General features: G+C 42.1%; 1 protein-coding gene across 1 annotated transcript; it reads left to right on the plus strand.

The window, feature by feature from the left end:
* Positions 1 to 6,212: 6,212 nt before the first annotated feature.
* On the plus strand, positions 6,213 to 21,603 carry fermt1 (FERM domain containing kindlin 1). The gene is made up of 16 exons (XM_056294361.1): positions 6,213 to 6,267; positions 8,726 to 8,888; positions 9,706 to 9,803; positions 11,526 to 11,661; positions 11,867 to 12,004; positions 13,260 to 13,446; positions 13,591 to 13,693; positions 13,898 to 14,005; positions 17,854 to 17,985; positions 18,174 to 18,223; positions 18,699 to 18,823; positions 18,936 to 19,042; positions 19,446 to 19,670; positions 19,808 to 19,932; positions 20,396 to 20,537; positions 21,430 to 21,603. Exons 2-16 carry the CDS (start codon positions 8,738 to 8,740, stop codon positions 21,601 to 21,603), a joined length of 2,001 nt encoding a protein of 666 aa, XP_056150336.1. The 5' UTR covers positions 6,213 to 6,267; positions 8,726 to 8,737.
* Positions 21,604 to 23,250: the final 1,647 nt, after the last annotated feature.

Below are 23,250 nucleotides of genomic sequence, written 5' to 3' on the forward strand. Positions count from 1 at the left end.
AATGGGGCATTGTGATGCGTCTCCGTCACGCCAGTGAATGTTTTCACTTCCATTTGATCCGTCGGCGAGGCTGCTAATTGGGTAAGCGTGTTCCCAGGTCACCGGGAGGTTTCTCTTTCCATAAATACAGAGAGCCGGCGAGGGCTTCTACAGATGTTGTTTCCCACCCGCTTCCAAGTAGGTTCAGAGCAGCTTCAGGCAGTAGATGTAATTTATTGTGTCTAAGACCACAATCCAAGATCCCCCCCCCTCGTCTCTTTCCATTTTATCTCTCTCCCAGACGCTCTGTGTGAGAGCTAAGCTAAAATGCATCCTTTAACATGCACTGTGTGTGCAATGTTGTCTTTTAAAGCATAGGTGTTAGGATGACAAGGACATAGTGTTAATTGGAGTGTACTCCTTCAGCTCCATCCAGGCATCCTGACAGTTCCAGATGATGTTATTTTCCATGTTACTGCCCACCAATGACACAATTTATGAGGCTGAGGGCTTGTTGGTTTGTTTTTGTCATGGAATTTACACTTACTATCCAACATGAAGACTCAAGAAGTTCTCATCTGCCAGTGCTTAACAGCTATTTGGAACGCACAGCTCGGGCAGACACACACATATTTACTTCACTTAATCTGTGGGATGTGGTCAAATGAGCTCTACTGGTTGAAGGGACTGTCCTACAGCCAACGGGACCAGGGTTCGTGCCCATGCTTCAGCAAACATGTACCCTGCTGAAGTGTTATTGAGCAAGACGGTGAATCCTTACCGACCAAAACCCAACCCCAAACCCCCATCCCCACATCTTAACCCAAGTCCAGATTCCGCCCCAATACTGCCCATCAGCACACTGATATGCACGCATAAATATATGCACTTGGCCCTTACCCCTAGCCAGGGTCTGTATTCACCCTTAATGTATGTTTTTGTATATATTTTGTATACATATATTCGAGTTATATTTCCTATTTTGGGGTTTTTTTATTTTTGTTGACCTGTTGTCATGTAAAGTGCATATGCAAAGCATGAAATGCAAATGACGTTTGTTTGACTGATTGAAATTCAGGGGCATCGTCCTGTAGCTGACCTTGCACCCTCACCTCAAATCCCCATGGGCGATAGTTAGTTAGGCAATCAAAACGAGCAATTCCCCCATTGAGAACAGTGAAAAGCCACATTATCAAATGAAATTAAAACACCACACCAAGCTAACCCAACACCAGCATGAGGACATTCCCAAATGATGATGCCACTCTAATGGTGTTTGGTCCTTTTTCTGCCTTGGGTTTAGTAGTCATATCCTAGCAGGCATATGGACTGTGAACAATCATAATTTTAAAGCCAGCAATGCCAATACCACAAAAATGGTCAGACACCATTGTAGAGGGACATTATAGTTACCTTAAGGGCCTTGGTGTATTGCGAACATTGGTGTCCCGTGGTTCAGCCAATCACTGATAGCCCAGGGTGACACTTGTTGGGCTACGTGATCCAAAAACACACTGTTCTCCTCCATATGTGGGTGCATCATGGGGTGAGAATGATGATCACCTGGAATCATATTAGAATGATGAAAATTTGACAAACTCTCTTTGAGGAATAATTCCATGCCAGAAAATACAATCCACACCATTATAGGCACTACTTGAAAGGCTGCAACGTAATGATGATGGGCTAATGGCGCCACCTTGTGGCAACTTGAGAGCAACGTCAGCAGACAACATGAGCAGGTAAGCCTGAGACAAAAAAAAAAAGAAAAAAAGAGGCGCACTTCGTCACATTTATCTAGCTCAGGTTTCAAAAGAAGCTATTTTTAGTATTCAGACATCATTCAGAGTTCAGGTTTAATGTTATCTGTGATTAGTGTTTGCACGTGTTAATTCATTCACATTCAAGGTGGGGCTGGGCGATATTAACAAAGTCGAATATCATATTTTTGTCTGAATACTTTGATATCAGTAATGTGATTTTTTTGATGATGGTTGATGCTCTCATAGTTTATTCACACACAAGATTTTTTTGAGAAATTAACTTTTTATAGTAATGATACGATTACATGCAGGTGGCTGGTGTGACATAGGAGGATGCAGAGGACAGGAAGAAATGGAAACGGATAATCCGCTATGGCGACCCCTAGAGGGAGCAGCCGAAGATATGATGACCAAGCAGGTAAAGCATTGATCATTTCACTCAAATAAAACAGTCTAAATTCAGAAATTTTTATCACTGTGCTGTAGTACAGCCTCTAAGACCAGGAAATGACACCATCTAAAGGGACAGTTCACCCCAAAATCAAAAATACATGTTTTTCCTCTTACATGTAGTGCTATGTATCCATCCGGGATCAGACTACACGATGTTTTTGTCTTTCACGATGGTCACCGTGCCAGATTAGGCCATCATAGTGCCGTAAATTCTTGCCGTGTCTTTGCCGGGAGTCTGGCAACACTGCAAGTATGACTACGACCAATCATCGTATGCTGCCTTTCACGATCTTGCAAGTTCAAAGGTCGTCGAGGAGGAGGGTCAACAAATCGTAAACCATGGCTACAGAAACGCTATCTGTGATTTTTGGCGGTCGTATGTTCCGAAAAAGAACACATTCTACTGGGGAATGCTAACCTAGCATAGCTTAACCAGCTACTCACCGGGTTGCTTAGCTGCCTCCGCTATTTCTCTCCTACTTTTAGCCTATTTTTTTGTACTCTGTCATGGTCCTCCCTCAAGGAACCGTCATAAAGGCAGGGGTATCGTTGCCACTGCTCAACGAACCTTTCCTCGGTTTCGTCGTTCCACCTGACAGCAGCAACGGCAGGATCGCTTTCTCTTCGCCATGTATGTGCGCCAGAGAGCACTCTCATCCTATTGGTCAATGTCAAGCAATACGTCGTAGGAGTTGTCAGAAATTTTTTTTTTAAAATGGCGTCCGGGTAGCGCAGCGGTCTATTCCGTTGCCTACCAACACGGGATCGCAGGGTGGAATCGTCGTGTTACCTCCGAGCCGGGCGTCCCTACAGACACAGTTGACCGTGACTGCGGGTGGGAAGTCGGATGTGGGTATTTGTCCTGGTCGCTGCACTAGCGCCTCCTCTGGTAGGTCGGGGCGCCCGCCCCGGGTCGGCAGAGAGGGGGTGGAGCAGCGACCGGACGGCTCCAAAAAAAAAATACAAAAAAATACAAGAAATTCTGACACGCTACATGGAGTGTTGTGAGGCGGCCCAGACGCCGCACCGCTGTTCCTCAATTATATCACACTACACGGGGTAAAGACGCACATTCGTCGTTCCCGATCGGGCCCGACACTGCTTCTTTTTTTCTTTATTTTTTTTTGGTGCTTTGAGCGACACAAGCTGCGTGACATCCAGCTCCGTTGTGTTAAAGAGAAGGCAGACATATCTACGGCCGACATCTCCAAAACTTGACAACTCACACCGAAACGATTTATATAAGGGTAAATAGCACCACAGTGAAGAGGAAAAGCATGCATTTTCGATTTTGGGGTGAACTGGCCCTTTTAAGTTATATAACATATTACGTTAACCAAAATCTCGAACGATATCTACTCTCGTATCATATTATATCATATCACATCATATCTATTTATTGCCCATTTTTGGTTCAAGGTACCAGTTTCAAAGTACAAACAATATTTTTTTATGAGATTCAGTCTAATAAGAAGCCACGTGTATTCTTACCGCTAGTAACCAGTAGGTGGCAGGTTGGACCTGTTGTAATTTTCACACTGAATTCATGTCAGTTCAGATTTGAGGTCTGTCATATTGATTTGTTCAAGTTGCTTTATCGACTTACTTTTCTTTCGTCTCTGTGAATAAAAACGGCTACGTTACAGTCAACGGAGATAACGGTTGATAAACTTGTAGATTAAAAAAAACGACTTTGGAACTGGTGTTTATTACACTGACAACATTTAGATAATGTCCACTGAGTGTGGTGGTGTGGGATATGCACACAGTCCCATCTAGGATTCGGCTGATATTTTTGGAGGCCAGTTGAGACGGACAAACAGGCATCGGATTGGACAGAAATCAACAACATCTCCAACGGTCACCATGCATTTTCATTTGCTTGTCTGCAAGAGTTAATGCAAGTCTGCGTGTGGGGGACAAACAATTGTGTTGTTTTCATCGAATTGTCTTGGGAAAAGTAACTTTTAATTCAATTTTAGTTAGTTGGTTATTTTCAAGAATAGTTAGTAGTCTTGCATGGCAAGTCCAGACAAATGGTATCGATGACTAGTAATTGTTTTCTTGATTAACATTGTAGACTGCATTAGCAGTAACAAGGGCATGCAGATTCATAGGAAATAATGTGTTATTTTCTTTGTGATGAGCCTTCCCTTTGAACTCTAGTTCATCTAAAATTACATTGTACAATGCTTCTTCTTTTTTTAAGCAAACAATCTCAATCATTTTGTGGTGCCTCCTCCTCTACAGTTTGAGTGGGGTGACCAGAAGATATTATATATTCACTCTCCTACAGCTTTCTTTTGATTGAGTTATGTTTCCCATTGTGGATTAACAGACGAGCCCTTTTACAACCAGTCATGTGGGCATGCCGGGGTCAGGCTTTTTGTCAGGACATTTTTTTTTTACCATAACAAGAAGAGTTGTGGGCCAACAGAATCTAGTTTCCACCACAGCTATAAATGCATAGCAGTATAACTGTTTTGATTTCAAATTTGCTGTCGTTAATTATGCACAAGCTCTGCTAAGAGATTTACTTGATACTATAAATGTCATTGGATATTTCCAGACACCCATATCTCATTAAAAAAAAAAAATCAACCGGCCTCATTCCAGTCAAGTTTTCCTGGATATTCATCTGCCTTTTGTTGCATTCCCCCTTCACATAAATCTCTCAAGGGTTTTCTTAAAACATGAGTGTTCGAGGTACCTTTGAATTTGTCCTTCATTTGCACATTGTATAACAACTGCTGTCAGTTTCTTTTTTTGGGGGGGGGGGCTCTGAATAAATTAGATTTGCATGTTGGCTGAAAGTAGCAGGAGGCAGCCTATCTGCATCAAATGTGTAGGAGGATCTTGGGGTTTTATTGTTGAATGAATAATATGAATAACCGCCTTTGCTGCTGTTGACTTTTCAAAAGCTCAGAGAGACATGTGAGGAATATGCCTCGTCTAAACCCTTCCAAGAAAGCACTGGTGGTTGGCCCATGAGGCTGTGCTACAAATACTGTTTTTCCCTGTCTGTGTTGTCCTGATACTGTTGCACTGATCTCCTCATAACTAACATAAATTAATGAACAGATATTTATTATGCAATAAGTTGCTCTATCAACGATTAATCCAGCTTATGAGAAACCAAAAGGAACTGGGCTATCCATCCATCCATCCATTCTCCAAACCGCTTATTCTGCTCTCAGGGTCACGGGGGATGCTGGAGCCTATCCCAGCAGTCAATATAATAGAACACAGCACAATACAACACATTACAACTGAATAGAATAGAACACAATACAATAGAAATACAATAGATTAAAAAAGAAAACAATAGAATAGAACACAATACAATGCAACAGAATAGAACACAACACAACTGAATACAACACAATAGAATGCCATAGAATAGACTACAATAGAATGGAATACAATAGAATATAGTAGACCAGAACACCGTGGAATAAAATAGAATAGAACACAGTAGTTTACAAGAGAATAGAATGGAACACAATAGAACACAATGGATCGGAACACAATAGAATACAATGGAGCACAATAGAATACTCATTTTATTTTTTAACAAATAGATTATACAGATTATAGATTATACAAATAGATTATACAAATCATGTTGATATTAGTTCTAAAATCCAAGTGAAGGCACAAATTCGTGTGTAATTTATGAGAAAAAAATTGAAATAGGTCAACACCGTTAGAACACATGAATGAATAACGGGATTCAGCTTCTTGTTTCACACCACTCAGGTGACCCGTCTTGCATCAAAGGCACTTACATTTAACTTAAAAGTATGAACTTAACATTTTTAACTTTTAAAAAAATTACAGCAAGTCAACCGTGTCGACTTCTAACCAGACTGACTAACACGTCTGCGCAACGGGTCTTAAATGAGACAACCGACTCCTCCTCCCCCCTTCTTCTTCTTGTTTGTAAAGGTGGGAAAAGCCCACTTCCTGTACCTGTTTGAACTGGGCGGGTTTTACTGCCAGAGGAGCTTCATTCGCAGTTCATTCAGCCGGAGTGGACGTTTTCCAGGAATCGTCTTTTAATCAGCGAAAGGTGAGTTTCTGGCGCTTTGCTTTTAAAGAAAACATAGAGTGGGCGTATAATCATTTGAAAATGAAATGATTTATGAGACACCCGGGCAGGTTCGGTTGACTGTCTCCCGGGGGAGGCTCGTGTCCATGTTGAGCCCAGTTCACGAAGTGATCTGAACTATTTCGTCATTCGTTAGCTCCGGCTGCCATGCCCCCCGTGGGCTTATTCCTATCTATTTCAGCTTATTGGTGAAGTAGAAAGGTTATGAGGCCATACATTCTGCCTTGTTCATTATATTTGTTTACCTAACGTATTTCCAAACGTAAACGTTATTGCAAACAGGCCAAGTCATATAACTTTATTGTGTTTCAAATGCAGCCTTCCCATGGGATGTTGCTCTGTCGTGTGGATAGTGGCTCGATGTGGTTTGGTGGTCGGCTCATTAAAACTTTTTAAGTTGTGACTCACTCATGTTTCATTTTTCAACGTTATCTCCTCCAGTAGCCTAGCAAACAGCCCTGCAGGCTCAAATTTTTACCTGCACCTTACAGCCATGCTGGGAACAGTAACAGCACACAGAAATCACATTGTGTTCATCAAACGTAGCCTCTTGGCTGCACCTCTCCCCCCTGGCTACATAGGTAGAATATCACAGGTATTACAGCCTCCAGCCACAGAACAGTGTCACAGGGTGTGTGTGTGTGTGTGTGTGTGTGTGTGTGTGTGTGTGTGTGTGTGTGTGTGTGTGTGTGTGTGTGTGCGCGTGTCCATTGTTTACCAGATTCGGTTTGAATTCAGAGCTGAGATGAAGAGAGATGAGGGCATTATTTGTTTTTTTTTTGTTTTTTTTGTCAGGTCTCGCCTGCTCCAAATTCGTGTCTCTGCTCGTAACACATTCCACGCCTGAATCCTGAACACCACCTCCTTTCCCCCCCCCCCTCTCTTGTGTCTCATTCTATCTATCTGTCTCTCTGTCATCTCTTGCTCACCCTCTCTCTTGCTTTTTGATGTATACTGTTCATAGCTGCAGCCCGCCCCCAGTACAGTTGTGTTGTAGCAACGCTATTGGGTGTGTTTACTCTTTTGTGTTACTGTGTGAAAAGAGATGTGCAGACTCGACTCATTTCCCTCCTGGCAGCAGCCAATACATCTGCCAGTCTCTGTGAGTTCACTGATATTTTATTCATTCATGCATTGGGTTAGCAATGGTCTTTTGGGGCGGCAGTAAATAACACTGCAGCAATACCGCTGAAACGTATGGTGGTGTTCAGCCCTTCAGGGGGCCAGTAAATTTGGAGACATTGGTATTTCTTTCACATTACTCTACTGACTGCGGGCAAAGTACAGTTTAACCAGTTACACTGGTACTTGAAAATCTTGCAATGTGCCGCTTCATGTTTTTGGTCAGGATATATCCTGATATGTCAAAATCAGGCTGACTTGGGTTTTTCTCTTTTCAACCCGAAGACTGGAGTTCAAGTCCCCATGTCAGTAAGCATGTGCCAGGCTGTGAAATGTCCTCGAACAAGATGGTGGGCTGGGGTTACTCTGAGTATCAGACCCTGCGTTATGAACTCCCTTCTCATGGGGACTGATAAAATGTCATGGTAATTTGCGTTGTTGACCAATAGAAAAACTGCTTTCATTGTGTGTTGACCTCTGATGGGGCTAAGGAGTGTCCAAAATGGAGAAAACTATCTATCTACCAGTGTCACATCATCCAATTTTATACAGTTGTGCTCTGCCTGAATATACATTTCTACAACAACAACAAAAACATGTGATAAGGTTTGCAGTCATTTGTGAAACGAGTAGATATGAACTATGTTTCATTAAATAACTTGTGTAAATGTTTTTGGTCGTGAAGACGCTGGTACCCCAAAGACACGAAAGATGTGGAAAAAAATTCTTTCTGCTGATTTCTGGTGAGCCCTAAAGGTGAAAACCCATCTATAAGTGCTGGGCAAAAACATGGGACCAAGTGATGTAAGGGCAGCAGAGTAAACACGGCTGCAGCTAATCAAATTAAAGATGGGTCTGTTTGATTGTGGTGTTGCAGTGATTGAGAAGTGACAGCAGTCAATAGTTTTGTCAATGCTGGCTCATAAGCACACCTAAATTAAATGGAGTCATTGTTAATTTTATTAGCTGCAGCTGTGTCTATCCTGCTATGCTTACATTGGTCCAAATATCAGCCCGGCACCTATAGATGCTTTATCATTATTCGATGATAGCAAACTCATAAAAAGTGGTACAGATTTTAGTTGCTTTTTGAAGGATTCTGCTTATTTTAGTGGTCATTGTATAATTCCCACCACCACACCATATATCATGAATTAGCCATGTGGTTTCTTTTGTTTTTGTTTTTTTGGAAAATTTCCTCTTCTTGCTGGAGAAGACATTGGTCTCTTTGCAGTTCTTCCCTCTACAAACATGAGAGCTGTCCTGTGTCTTACTGGTCCACTCTCATCTCTCCTAGTGGGACTAGGCCATGATCACACAAGCAGAGTATGGCAGCACATCATGGGAGCTGTCTGTGCACGTGGATCAGCGACATGGTGATGAGTCCATGAAATTCAAGCTGAGGGTGCAGGGGGACTTGCACATCGGAGGCCTCATGTTAAAGCTGGTGGAGAAGATCAGTAAGTGTGTATGTGTGTGTGTGTGTGTGTGTGTGTGTGTGTGTGTGTGTGTGTGTGTGTGTGTGTGTGTGTGTGTGTGCGCTTGTGTGTTTGAGAAAGAGAGAGAGAAAGAGGCTTAATGTATTGCACTGTCTTGCTTGCTCCAGTATTCCTGCAAATTTCTAAAAAGGAATTAAAAAAAGCTAGATTCTTTAGCTTGTAATAAGGCCTGTTCTGTTGCCTTATTACAAGGTAATAAGGGTAAAGAGGGCAAATGTAGAGCAGACAGGCCACACCCCTGTTTGCCCTGCATTCCTACATGCTGTCATGGCATTGTTCTACTGCGATGCTTTGACTGCGTAGCCCGAGGGGCCAAAGTTCGGCTCTGATTTGATCTGATGTCTATTTACCTTGTGAGCAAAATAATAGACGCTAGCATATAGATGCCAACCCTATTGGTTTTACTCTCAGGTAGACATGGTGTGTTAAATGAGAATCGGTGACTAAGATCCGTGTCATAAGCAGACTGGGTTGTTTGTCTGATTTTGGCAAAGCACCAGAGTATGAAGTCAGATGGACTCATAGACCACACCTTTTACTGCTGATTGTGATGCATTGCCGCACACAGTATAGTGGATACAAAATGTACTGTTAGTGGTGCTAGAAGCATTAGCAGCGTATTAGTGGTAGAATGTCAGATATGACCCCCCCTCCGAAATGCAGAAGCCTTCACGACCCTGGAAGTGACCCTTCACCTTTATCCTTGAGGTGTGATGGAAATAATTGGATAGTAACAACAATAAAGATGATTGTGATGAATATTTTCTCCACCCATCAGAGGCTCCTCAGGACTGGTCCGACCATGCCCTGTGGTGGGAGAGCAGGAACTGTTGGCTGCTGAAGACACACTGGACCCTTGACAAGTACGGGATTCAGGTATGACGAATGTTGACTTACAAACCACAAAAGTGGTGCGTCATTTTTATACCCATGTGTGGGATTCCGGAATCCTTCTCTATTTCAACTCAATGGGAAAAAAGGTGTATAAAGGTCACCTCTAACTACAGTGGTCTTTTTGAACAATTTTGCTTTTTGTTATTCCCCATGTATGTATTTCTTTATTGTTTGAGATTAATTCTGGAAGGTTTCGAAGTTGCATTTAAAACAAATGTGTGCTATTGTCGCAGTGTCCATTGCTGATGTTACATCTTTTTTAGAGATGGGAACGGACACATTAAGAGGGGTGAAAAAAACTGTACATGTAGAAAATTGTAGTTTGATTGCATTTTTAAAGGCTCTGGCAGGTCCAGTGGTCAGAGATGGAAGATGCAGCTTCCACAACATGTTCTGTTCCCTTTTTCCCCATTTATTTTTCAAAGATGAGAACTAATGGATCCGGACCTGCTCCCGCTCCCAGTCATATGAGGACAACATAAAGAAACGAGCGCATTTGTCATAATAGTCTAGAAAAAAGTTAGAAGAAAGAAAATGGAAACGAGGTTTTATTTTAGTTTGTAAAACGTGGATTCACGTGCTGAAATTACACTTACTGTCTTGTGAGCAAGTTATAGTATGTAGGCTACATTCAAAAACCTTTAAAGGATTATTATACCTCATGTTGAATATTTTATATGACATACCTCATGTAGAGAAAATGGGATGCAGTGAGGGCACGGTTTTCTTCAGTCAGCCGAGGAAGCACCTTTCATCCCGTAGCATCATGTATTGAAGCTGTTCACGAAGCGTCGATATATGATGTGCAAGATACCCTTCCGCATCTGTATGAGACACAATGGGTTAACCACTACCTTGCATTAACCCTCAACCCTCAATTTAACCACTACCTAACTTTTTTTTTTTTGGGATTTCCCCCTCCTTTTTCTCCCCAATTGTATCCGGCCAATCACCCCACTCTTTCGAGCCATCCTGGTCGCTGCTCCACCCCCTCTGCTGATCCAGGGAGGGCTGCAGACTACCACATGCCTCCTCCGATACATGTGGAGTCGCCAGCCGCTTCTTTTCACCTGACAGTGAGGAGTTTCTCCAGGGGGAAGTAGCACATGGGAGGATCACGGTATTCCCCCAGTCCCCCCCCCCCTCCAAACAGGTGTCCTGACCAACCAGAGGAGGTGCTAGTGCAGTTGCCAGGACACATACCCACATCCAGACCACTACCTCCAGCTTCCCACCTGCAGACACGGCCAGTTGTGTCTGTAGGGACACCCAACCAAGCTGGAGGTAACACAGGGATTCGAACCGGCGATCCCCATGTTGGTAGGCAATGGAATAGACCGCTATGCTACCCGGACGCACCAAACCACTACCTAACTTTTACCTTAAATCTAACCACTACCTAATTTGTAGTAATTAATATTCATAAATGTGGCTAAAAGTTTCACATTAGGGCGTATCGAACATCTGCCGTGTCTCTATACAGATGCTGAAGGCTTCTGTACAGAGATGCCTCTGTACAGAGATGCAGCTTGTATGTCATATATCGACGCCTTGTCAACAGCGACAACATATTATGCTGTGGAATGAGAATGCTTTGGCCAAGGTTACAGAATCTCTAAAAGAGGGGAGTTCCAAAAGAGAGACAAAAGCAATATAAGTATTCTGATTATGTTTCGTTAGCGCTTAACAAATTCTGTTATTCAGGCTGATGCTGACCTCCACTACACACCCCAGCACAAACCCCTTTTGATACAGCTGCCCAACATGAAGACCATCAAAATGACTGTCGGCTTCTCCAGCGTGGTCTTCAAGACAGTGGCGGAGATCTGTCGAGTGCTTAGTGAGTGTCTCCACCTGTGATGCTTTGGCGGTTGACCGAATAATCTGTGTGACCGATGTGGAAGCATTGCAGAATAGAGTTATATTCTTAAGATAAAGCAGAAATGTACTGTTTGTGCTTTTTTTTTTCTACAGTGTATTAACATGTGTTTGTGGTGACTTCCACTGCTGATGCCTTGTATGTCCTCCAATTTCCTCTGTCTCAGACATCAGAAGATCAGAGGAGCTGTCCCTGCTGAAGCCTGAAGATGACTTGTCCAAAAGGAAGAAGAAGAAAGAAAAGGACCCACTTCTGGATGACGTCTTGGACATGGATGTCCTCAGTGGAGGACCAGGAGGAAAAGGTATTGTAAATGGCATCGTCGTTTCATAACTATGGCGGAAAAAATTATGCATTCCCCTGTGCACGCCAGAAGCACTCTGCACATTGGTGTTTAATCTCATATCAAAAGAGAGCCATCAAATATCTGGACACTCGACCAGATAGCAGCCATATGTCTCGGACGGCCCAACGGCATTGCCCGGGGTTTGAATCCAGACTGGACATCGAGAATCTGGCACACACCCCTTTAATCTTCTTTCCAGTCACTCTCTACATCCATTCTTAATAAAGCATGAAATAAATAATCCACAACTTGTCTGATTTCCACAATTTATTGTCTCTAACTACCCCTAAACTGATGATAACAGATGCATGGAATGGAATACGATTACATTATAATGTAAGAACTGGTCTCAATCCTTTTACTGTTATTACATGATAAGCTTGTGATTAGATTTATATTGTTCCCCAAAATGTTAAAGTTGATTCATTCTAAGAACACTGGCTATATCAGTTGAGGATTGCTTTTTACTTGTATGAGTCACCTCCCTAGAAACAAGAGAAGAAATACTGAACTATATATAGGGCTGCTGAAGATGTGATTGGCTGCAGTTTTCATCATTGAGATCTAAAAGAATTTTCAGTGCTGTGTTCTCTGGGCTTTCGTTAACATGCACTTTCTTGTTTTCACACTTTCATGAGTCAATGAATGTGAAAGTGCATATGCTCGCGCGCACACACACACACACACACACACGCATGCACGCATGCACACATGCACACTCTTCCAAGCCTTTGTGAGTATCCGCTGCAGATTCCCATGACACACAAAAATCACTTTAATTAAGACTTTTGATCTGAGTTCTCTTTGTGACAGGTCTTAATTAAGCTTTTTATCGTGGACCCACTTACTTTACCTCCCAATTTTCCCCAAACCTCCTTCTGTTCCCACGAGTCTCAGTGCCTAGGCCTAACTTGTATCTCCTCGCAGATCTCGCTCTTAATTTCGATGGAAATTCTAATCTATGCTGGATTTATAATCTGCTATGAAAGCAATGGCCAAATAGATTTTTTTTCTTCTTCTAAAGGGATTTGACGTTAACGCTCAGTGCAATTCCCGAAATAAGTCAGACATAACAACATCTCTAAAGATTTTCATCTGTTCTGCAATTTCCTACAACAACCCCATCAAACCCTTGAATGCCTTTAACAGCCAATGAAACCAAGTATATGAGTGTAAAATATTTTATATCTGCAATCCTTTGTTCCCCTTTTAGGAGGCCCCATGTACAGTAAGACAATGATGGCAACCTATGACCCAGAGAATGGGATGCCAGTATCTGCCACAAGTCTTTGGTTTGGAGACAACTCTCTGACCACCAGCCAGCCCAATCTGCCCCCGGCAGAGCTGGCTAAGATGTACCAGTCACTCTCACTAGTGGACAAAACTGTTATCAATTCAGGGTAAATAAAAGCTCCACACAATATCTTTTGAACTCAAGTCAATTTCAGCAATATTTCAACTTGAAACAGGCTGTAGGATACAAACTGGAGGGTAATTCTCTGCTATGCATGGCCCATCTTATTGGTTGTTCCTGTGACTGACAGTTGGCTAGACTCATCCCGTTCTTTGATGGAGCAAGGTATTCACCATGATGACAGGCTCTTGCTACGCTTCAAGTACCACCTCTTCTTCGACCTCAATCCTAAGGTGGGAAACCAGATATTTGTCCACTGCAAAAGCATTAAAGTATTTTCTCTTTGTGTGTCTTTTACTGGCACACCTGAAATTACAGCAGGGCATATCTGTTTGGGGCTCAACTTCTGTTTGTGTGTGTGTGTGTGTGTGTGTGTGTGTGTGTGTGTGTGTGTGTGTGTGTGTGTGTGTGTGTGTGTGTGTGTGTGTGTGTGTTAGTATGATGCTGTCAGGATAACCCAGCTGTATGAGCAGGCTCGCTGGTCCATCCTGCTGGAGGAGATAGACTGTACTGAGGAGGAGATGCTGATGTTTGCGTCACTGCAGGTGACCATTCTGCCATTACACTTAAACGTGGGATTATTTTAATGAATAGGCGAATGTGACCACACTGTTTGATTGTGCATACCTGGCAAGTGATTGTTCATATCTGAAGTCACTTAAGATGCATGGTTAATGAAAGCGATTTTTCATTGTTAGTTCAAATTGTGAAATCTACTGCAAAGTTGTGGGTCACCTGCATATAAACCACATGGGTAAATAGGAACAATTTCCACTTACCTTTGCAGAGAGAGTAGGCGCGATCTTCGATCTCACTGAGTGCAGCATATATTATCAACTGAGAACGTTAAAAGAAGGTTCACTAGGAATATTTGAAGTTGTGACTGAAAAGACGAGGCAGAGTTGGTGAGTTTTTGTTCTTCAGGCAGGGATTTTTACAGCCTATGGGCCTTGACAGCAAACGCTCGATCCTTTAATCTTGGGTTTAGGCTGCCTGCCTGATCACTGGGGACTTAAAGGTCTGCAATGCTGCCATCAGCCACACCTGGTCAGCCTGTAAACCTAACAACAGTGAAAACTGTAAATCTAACTGGTAAGCAAGGGAAAGATGTTAGAATTGGAGCTACAATGTGTCATATTCTGTATAGTAGACCAAAAATGGTCCTTGTGGACACTAATAGTGGTAACAATGATAATGGTAAATTAGCAAAACTGGTGTGTTTCAAAAAAGCTTCCCACTACCAGCCACATTCCTCCATGGGTACAGTAAGGTTTAATAAATGTGCTGTAAGTATATATATATATATATATATATATATATATATATATATATATATATATATATATATATATATATATATATATATATATATATATCACCGGCCACTTTATTAGGCACACCTGTCCAACTGCTCGTCAACGCAAATTTCTAATCAGCCAATCACATGGCAGCAACTCAATGCATTTAGGCATGTAGACATGGTCAAGACGATCTGCTGCAGTTCAAACCGAGCATCAGAATGGGGAAGAAAGGTGATTGAAGTGACTTTGAACGTGGCATGGTTGTTGGTGCCAGACGGGCTGGTCTGAGTATTTCAGAAACTGCTGATCTACTGGGATTTTCACGCACAACCATCTTTAGGGTTTACAGAGAATGGTCCGAAAAAGAGAAAATATCCAGTGAGCGGCAGTTCTGTGGGCGAAAATGCCTTGTTGATGCCAGAGGTCAGAGGAGAATGGCCAGACTGGTTCGAGCTGATAGAAAGGCAACAGTAACTCAAATAACCACTCATTACAACCGAGGTATACAGAAGAGCATCTCTGAACGCACAACACGTCGAACCTTGAGGCAGATGGGCTACAGCAGCAGAAGACCACACCGGGTGCCACTCCTGTCAGCTAAGAACAGGAAACTGAGGCTAGAATTCGCACAGGCTCACCAAAATTGGACAATAGCAGATTGGAAAAACGTTGCCTGGTCTGATGAGTCTCGATTTCTGCTGCGACATTCGGATGGTAGGGTCAGAATTTGGCGTCAACAACATGAAAGCATGGATCCATCCTGCCTTGTATCAACGGTTCAGGCTGGTGGTGGTGGTGTAATGGTGTGGGGGATATTTTCTTGGCACACTTTGGGCCCCTTAGTACCAATTGAGCATCGTGTCAACGCCACAGCCTACCTGAGTATTGTTGCTGACCATGTCCATCCCTTTATGACCACAGTGTTCCCATCTTCTGATGGCTACTTCCAGCAGGATAACGCGCCATGTCATAAAGCTCGAATCATCTCAGACTGGTTTCTTGAACATGACAATGAGTTCACTGTACTCAAATGGCCTTCACAGTCACCAGATCTCAATCCAATAGAGCACCTTTGGGATGTGGTGGACTGGGAGATTCGCATCATGGATGTGCAGCCGACAAATCTGCAGCAACTGCGTGATGCTATCATGTCAATATGGACCAAACTCTCTGAGGAATGTTTCCAGTACCTTGTTGAATCTATGCCACGAAGGATTAAGGCAGTTCTGAAGGCAAAAGGGGGTCCAACCCGGTATATATATATATATATATATATACACTACCGTTCAAAAGTTTGGGATCACCCAAACAATTTCGTGTTTTCCATGAAAAGTCACACTTATTCACCACCATATGTTGTGAAATGAATAGAAAATAGAGTCAAGACATTGACAAGGTTAGAAATAATGATTTGTATTTGAAATAAGATTTTTTTTACATCAAACTTTGCTTTCGTCAAAGAATCCTCCATTTGCAGCAATTACAGCATTGCAGACCTTTGGCATTCTAGCTGTTAATTTGTTGAGGTAATCTGGAGAAATTGCACCCCACGCTTCCAGAAGCAGCTCCCACAAGTTGGATTGGTTGGATGGGCACTTCTTTGAGCAGATTGAGTTTCTGGAGCATCACATTTGTGGGGTCAATTAAACGCTCAAAATGGCCAGAAAAAGAGAACTTTCATCTGAAACTCGACAGTCTATTCTTGTTCTTAGAAATGAAGGCTATTCCATGCGAGAAATTGCTAAGAAATTGAAGATTTCCTACACCGGTGTGTACTACTCCCTTCAGAGGACAGCACAAACAGGCTCTAACCAGAGTAGAAAAAGAAGTGGGAGGCCGCGTTGCACAACTGAGCAAGAAGATAAGTACATTAGAGTCTCTAGTTTGAGAAACAGACGCCTCACAGGTCCCCAACTGGCATCTTCATTAAATAGTACCTGTTAGAGCCTGTTTGTGCTGTCCTCTGAAGGGAGTAGTACACACCGGTGTAGGAAATCTTCAATTTCTTAGCAATTTCTCGCATGGAATAGCCTTCATTTCTAAGAACAAGAATAGACTGTCGAGTTTCAGATGAAAGTTCTCTTTTTCTGGCCATTTTCAGCGTTTAATTGACCCCACAAATGTGATGCTCCAGAAACTCAATCTGCTCAAAGAAGTGCCCATCCAACCAATCCAACTTGTGGGAGCTGCTTCTGGAAGCGTGGGGTGCAATTTCTCCAGATTACCTCAACAAATTAACAGCTAGAATGCCAAAGGTCTGCAATGCTGTGATTGCTGCAAATGGAGGATTCTTTGACGAAAGCAAAGTTTGATGTAAAAAAAATCTTATTTCAAATACAAATCATTATTTCTAACCTTGTCAATGTCTTGACTCTATTTTCTATTCATTTCACAACATATGGTGGTGAATAAGTGTGACTTTTCATGGAAAACACAAAATTGTTTGGGTGATCCCAAACTTTTGAACGGTAGTGTATATATATATATATATGAGTGTCCTGAGCCTCAGACTATCATTCATCTGGAAGAACCAGTTTGGTGTCTTAATCCATAGGGAGACATGCCTGGACATGTGGAAAGTCCTACTGGAGCAACAAAGTTGGAGAGAGGGAGAGAGGGAGAGAGGGAAAGAGAGAGAGAGAGAGAGAGAGAGAGAGAGAGAGAGAGAGAGAGAGAGAGAGAGAGAGAGAGAGAGAGAGAGAGAGAGAGAGAGAGAGAGAGAATGGTTGCAATTAAAGCACCTCAAGGGACACATTTTAGAGTGGAAGAATTAGCTTGATAATGATGACAACATTTCATCTGTGGCGCTCTCAGTTCTTGACTTTCAGCCAAACTGATCTCACTGATCAGATGAGAGGCAACTGTTCAAGGTTCAAAGTAAATACAAAAATCACAGACATCACTGTGATGACTGATACAGAGGGTTGTGTCAACAGCTCTCTAACTCATGCTGTGCTTGCATAACCTCTTCCCTCGAATATCGGAGTGGTATTGTTATGACTTGCAACAGTTACAGGCACAACTTAATTCTTGCTCATGTCTGCTTAGCAATGTAGGAGATTGATTTGAGTAATGCACTGATGTTATTGCAGTATCACATCTGTAAACTGACCCTGTCGAGTGAACCGCTGGACTACTCCAACGAACCCGAGATAGATGAAGTTGAGGCTGCTCTATCGAATCTGGAGGTGACACTCGAAGGAGGAAATTCAGACAGGATTCTGGTAAATGTATTTTTCTTAACATATAACCGTAGTAAACATAGGATGAAGAAGTGATGTCGAGTTTTCAGATCTTTTCCGAGGTAGAACAGCTGTTTTTAAGCAGGGGTTGAGAAGTGGGCCTCTGTCTCGGCATGGTGATGTCACAGGAAGACGCAGGATAATTGACAGTTGTTTGTCCCCGCCCCCAGGAAGACATAACAGACATTCCAGAGCTGGCGGATTCTCTCCGGCTGTTTAGGTGAGCCCTGAGGCCAAACAACATACACATTATACCGTAGCTATTTCAGTTTATTTCTGTGGCCACCATCACACGAAGACATCAGTGCGTGTTATGGAGGCAAAGTCTCATCTTCCTGTCTCAAAGACAAGGAATAGAGATTGTATATAGCTTTCCGAATCAGTTTTCTTGGCCATTTAAGTTTGCACTTACAAAGAATTTGAGTTGATGGGTTGTTCACATTGGTCACATTAAAACATGAGCAACGTTCACCTGTCAAGTGCCAAAAAAGCTAAAACAGTGTCAGTGTTTGGCGCCTGAAACCAGAAAACCCAAAATGTCTATCACTGATGTGGCATGCTTTTTCGCGTAATGGTATTTAAATCTTCAAAATGTTGTGGAAGTAAATCTTATCCTCAAACTTTCCCTTTTAAATTTTCATTCTTTAGTTTCATACATAAACATTCATCCCCCCCCCCCCCCCATCTTGAACCAGGCCCAAACGGTTGACACTGCGACCATATAAAGAGTACTGGTTCGTATTCAAGGATACCACCATCTCTTACTACAAGAACAAGGAGGCCTCCAGTGGCGAACCAATCGAGCAGCTTCATCTCCGAGGTCAGAGCAAAAGTTGACAACATCTAATGTGTGTCCAGGATCGCTATAAACTCAACTGAACAATGTACCTGTTGTAGAATTAAGTCAGTGTCTCTTCCTTTTAATTTGACAGGCTGTGAAGTTGTCCCCGATGTCAACGTGACTGACAAGAAGTTTGGTATCAAGCTACTACTCCCAGTCGCTGATGGGATGAATGAAGTCTATATCCGATGTGACAACGTGAGGCCAATGTCTTCTGCTACACATACATCAGCATCTTTGCTGTGATAACCAGTGATTCTCGCTTTTATTCAGTTCACATTAAAGCTGCATTAAACGATATTTTTGATATTAACAATGAATCGAATGACGAACTGTAATGTGAATGGATCGATTGTACTGCCAATTGCGCTGAGAATCAACACCGTAGTCTACAGTTTTCCTTCACCAGAGACAGGCTTTGCCTTCACTTTCAGCTCATTATTGACAAAATGCGGTCTGTATGATGCGACTTAGTTGTGAATGTATTTTGTGATCTCTGTAGCGCTACCATCTTGTATCTAGTGTCAGAAAATATTAATCTAATGCAGGTTTAAGATGGACAGGACTGCAACCATAGCTTATAGTGTATCTTCTTCCCCAGGAAACACAATACGCCAAGTGGAAAGCTGCATGTATCTTGGCCTCGAAAGGGAAGACAATGGCCTACAGCTCCTACAGGTCAGAGGTCAAGAACATTCAGTCCTTCCTACAAATGAAGAGCCTAGCGCCCCCTCCTGGCCAGACATCCCCCAACCCTGAAGCCATGGAGATGAATGCTGAGTGTTTTGTCTCCCCACGCTACAGCAAAAAGCAGAAGACCAAACAGGTGTGTTTATTAGTCACAGAATAGGTAATGTGTTTCATTTTGCCTATAGGTATTTGGGGCTATATCTGGTTATTCATTAATCACTGAGTAGATTTTCCAAACCTGTCTCTTCTTTATTTCTGGTGTATTATCCCCAGCTGACGGCACGCATCCTGGAGGCCCATCAGAACATAGCACGGTTGTCCTTGATGGATGCTAAGATGCGCTTTATCCAGGCCTGGCAGTCGCTGCCAGAGTTTGGTATCAAGTATTATATTGTCAGGTACAGTATACGTTTTGTAGGTATGGTACACATAATTCATAGCCATACAGCAGGATATCTAAAGTGTGAAGCGGTAGCGTGACTAGACAGGATTATGAAATAGATTTAATCCTTATGACAGCTGATGTCATTCGGTGTTAAACTATCCTTGAGAAAACGTCAAACTCCTTGGCCCCTGGCTGGGCATTTGCCCTCACTAATGTAATCACGTATACATTCATTTGGTGTCTACATGTTGCTGTATATTTCAGGGAAATGACAAGTATTGCAAAGCCAACTGAAACTTCTAATTACAACATGTAATATGTGGTACTTCAAAAAGAGAGACAATTTCAATTCCAATTTCCAATTTTAATTTCCTAATTTTCAAATCCAAGCATTTTATTCATATACTAAACTTTTAACATCTACACATAAATGATTAACACTGAATTCAGACTTTATAGCTACATGTACATTGCAGATTTCGAGGCAGTAAGAAGGACGAGATTCTTGGTATCTCTTACAATCGCCTGATCCGTATTGACATGGCCTCTGGCCTGCCGGTCACCACGTGGAGGTTCGCCAACATGAAGCAGTGGAACGTCAACTGGGAGATCAGACAGGTATGATGGCAACTTTCTCCCACGCAGGGAAATGTTTGACAATTTCATCTTGGATATTACCTTCTGTCAGATATAGAAAAAATATTGACACACCCATCCATCCATTGTCCAAGCCACTTATCCCAATCGGGGTCGCGGGATGCTGGAGCCTATCCCAGCAGTCATTGGGCGGCAGGCGGGGAGATGCCCTGGACAGGCCGACAGGCCATAAAACACACCCTCCCTGTGGCATGTTGAGGGTGTGTTTTATGGCTGAGAATACCATGTAGGCTACCATGATAGTGAACAGTCTTGAGCAGCCTGGTCAATGTCCCAGCTAATGACATCAGGATACTATAATTTTTCTTTTTCTGCTATTTCATACCAATACCGGGGAAATTCCACGATTCTCAATTTGATACCACAGACCCCCCCCCCCCAAAAACCCCAAAACAAAACAAAGCAAAGACAAAAACTCTTGTCTTTAACTGTATCGAAACGGAGTAAGAACATAGACTGAACTGTCGATGTAGATTTGAAAACGTTTTGGTGTTCATCTGATCGGCTCCTTCAGAGGCAAGGACATTACCGGAAGGAGTGACGATGCCTTTAAATGGCACCTTTTATCCAGTCTTCCCACTTACATCTTCATTTACCAAGGCGGAGTGGCTTTTTTATTACATAAAGCATGACACATGACATCAGAACTGAAGAACCCTATTGGATGAATGGCGCTATATTTTCAAATCAGCACTGACAGTCTAGTTTATGTTCTTTCTTTTGTTTTGACATTTTATATTCCTGGATGACTGATATGAATCTACACAAACATTATACTATTACATTTTTCCAGAGCTTTAGCCATTGCATCATTCAGCTGTTGACAATCAGTTGTTGCTTTTTGCTCATACAGGTGGCCATAGAGTTTGACCAAAACGTGACAATAGCCTTCTCCTGCGTGAGCTGTGACTGTAAGGTGGTGCATGAGTTCATTGGCGGTTACATCTTCCTTTCCACACGCTCCAAAGACCAGAATGAAACGCTAGATGAAGAGCTGTTCCACAAACTCACTGGAGGCCAGGAATGAAAAGGGCTGAATGCCTCCCATAGTTCCTTTATCTCATCAAGCAGCGGTGGACTGCTGCAGCAAGGAAAGCACTGCCATTGCCAGAGAAAGTAGAATTTACATGTTTAGAGTAAATGTTTTAAGTGTTCCACTGTAAACAGTTTTTGCAACGAAAGCCTGCACTAGAAACAAAAATATCACAAAGGGGATAGATTAGAAATCAAAGGCAAAACTACTTCACTGCTTCTGTACAAAAGATCATATAGAAGCTGCTAAAGCGTACAGAACATTATAAGACAGAAAGTTGTCTCCAGAAATGTTTTGATATTACTGTAAATATGTCGACAGAGGAATAAAGAAAGATCTCAAAGGCCAGGGTGCAAAGTAACACAGAAGAAGCTTTGTTTTATCTTCTTTGGTGATGTAAATAACTTGTGATTTGATTTGAAGACTTCGATTTCTTACATGACTAAGATGACTTTTTGTCCAGTTGGAATCAAGCCTCTTAAAATTATTTTTTTAAAGATTGTTTGTTTCAAAAGTAAAATATTGTTTCAAAACAAAAGCTTTTTTTATTGTGAATCTTGGTTAATGTTGATATGTTTATTGAAATAAAAAGAGTTTGTACGGTATTACATTGTAAGATTGAATTTAAATTAGAATTTATAAAGTTTGTAACAAAGTCACTGAACAATTTTTTTGCTAGGTACACAGATCAGAATCAGAATCATGTTTATTGGCCATGTAGGTTTGCACAAACATGGAATTTGACTCCGGATTCTTGGCTCTCTCATATAATAACAACGCTACAACACAACAATCCAGATATATACACAAGGATTGACCAGATACAGGCAAAATAAGATGTGATAAAGTGCAATGATGCAGAGAATATATCTTGAGATGCTGACATAGATGTTAGCAGGTTACTTACATACATGCCCGAGGTAGATGGACATGACAGAGTGTACCAGTATATGTACAATGTACAGTATATACAAAATGGTTGGATTGTCATTTGAATGATAGCCCGCAGAAAGCAACTGTTTTTATATCTGGTTGTTTTGGGGTACAGTGCTCTGTAGCGCCTACCAGAGGAGAGGAGTTGGAACAGGTTGTGACCAGGGTGTGATAGGTCTGCAGTGATGTTGCCTGTCCCATTTCCTGAGTCTGGAGGTGTTTAAGTCCTGAATGGAGGCCAAGTTGACACCAATGATTTTCTCTGCAGTTGACAGGGTACTGCTGGGGGTAAACATTAGATTGCACTTTTTCAGTATTGACAAAAATTACAAATACAAAGTTAGCTTCTTTGCAGATAATTCCTCAAGATCAAAACACCAAATTCTTTCTCTTCAGATGTCCCAATATCGGAAATAATATGCTCGTTGTGCTCTTAGTCGATATAAAACAAATATTGAGTTATTTAAACAATGAAAATGGCGTAAATTTGGCTATAAAAGTTGAAAAAAAAATGTCCACGTGCATTGAGGGCTGTGTGTGTGTGTGTGTGTGTGTGTGTGTGTGTGTGTGTGTGTGTGTGTGTGTGTGTGTGTACGGAGCCCCTAAGGGGACATGGGCGAAATGTTTTTGTTAACTATCTCGTGCGCACGAGATAGTGACTCGTGCTCACGATATAGTTAACAACAACAAAAAGGACTTCGCCCATGT

This window comes from Lampris incognitus, chromosome 15 (genome assembly GCF_029633865.1).
Source record: "Lampris incognitus isolate fLamInc1 chromosome 15, fLamInc1.hap2, whole genome shotgun sequence".
NCBI lineage: Eukaryota > Metazoa > Chordata > Actinopteri > Lampriformes > Lampridae > Lampris > Lampris incognitus.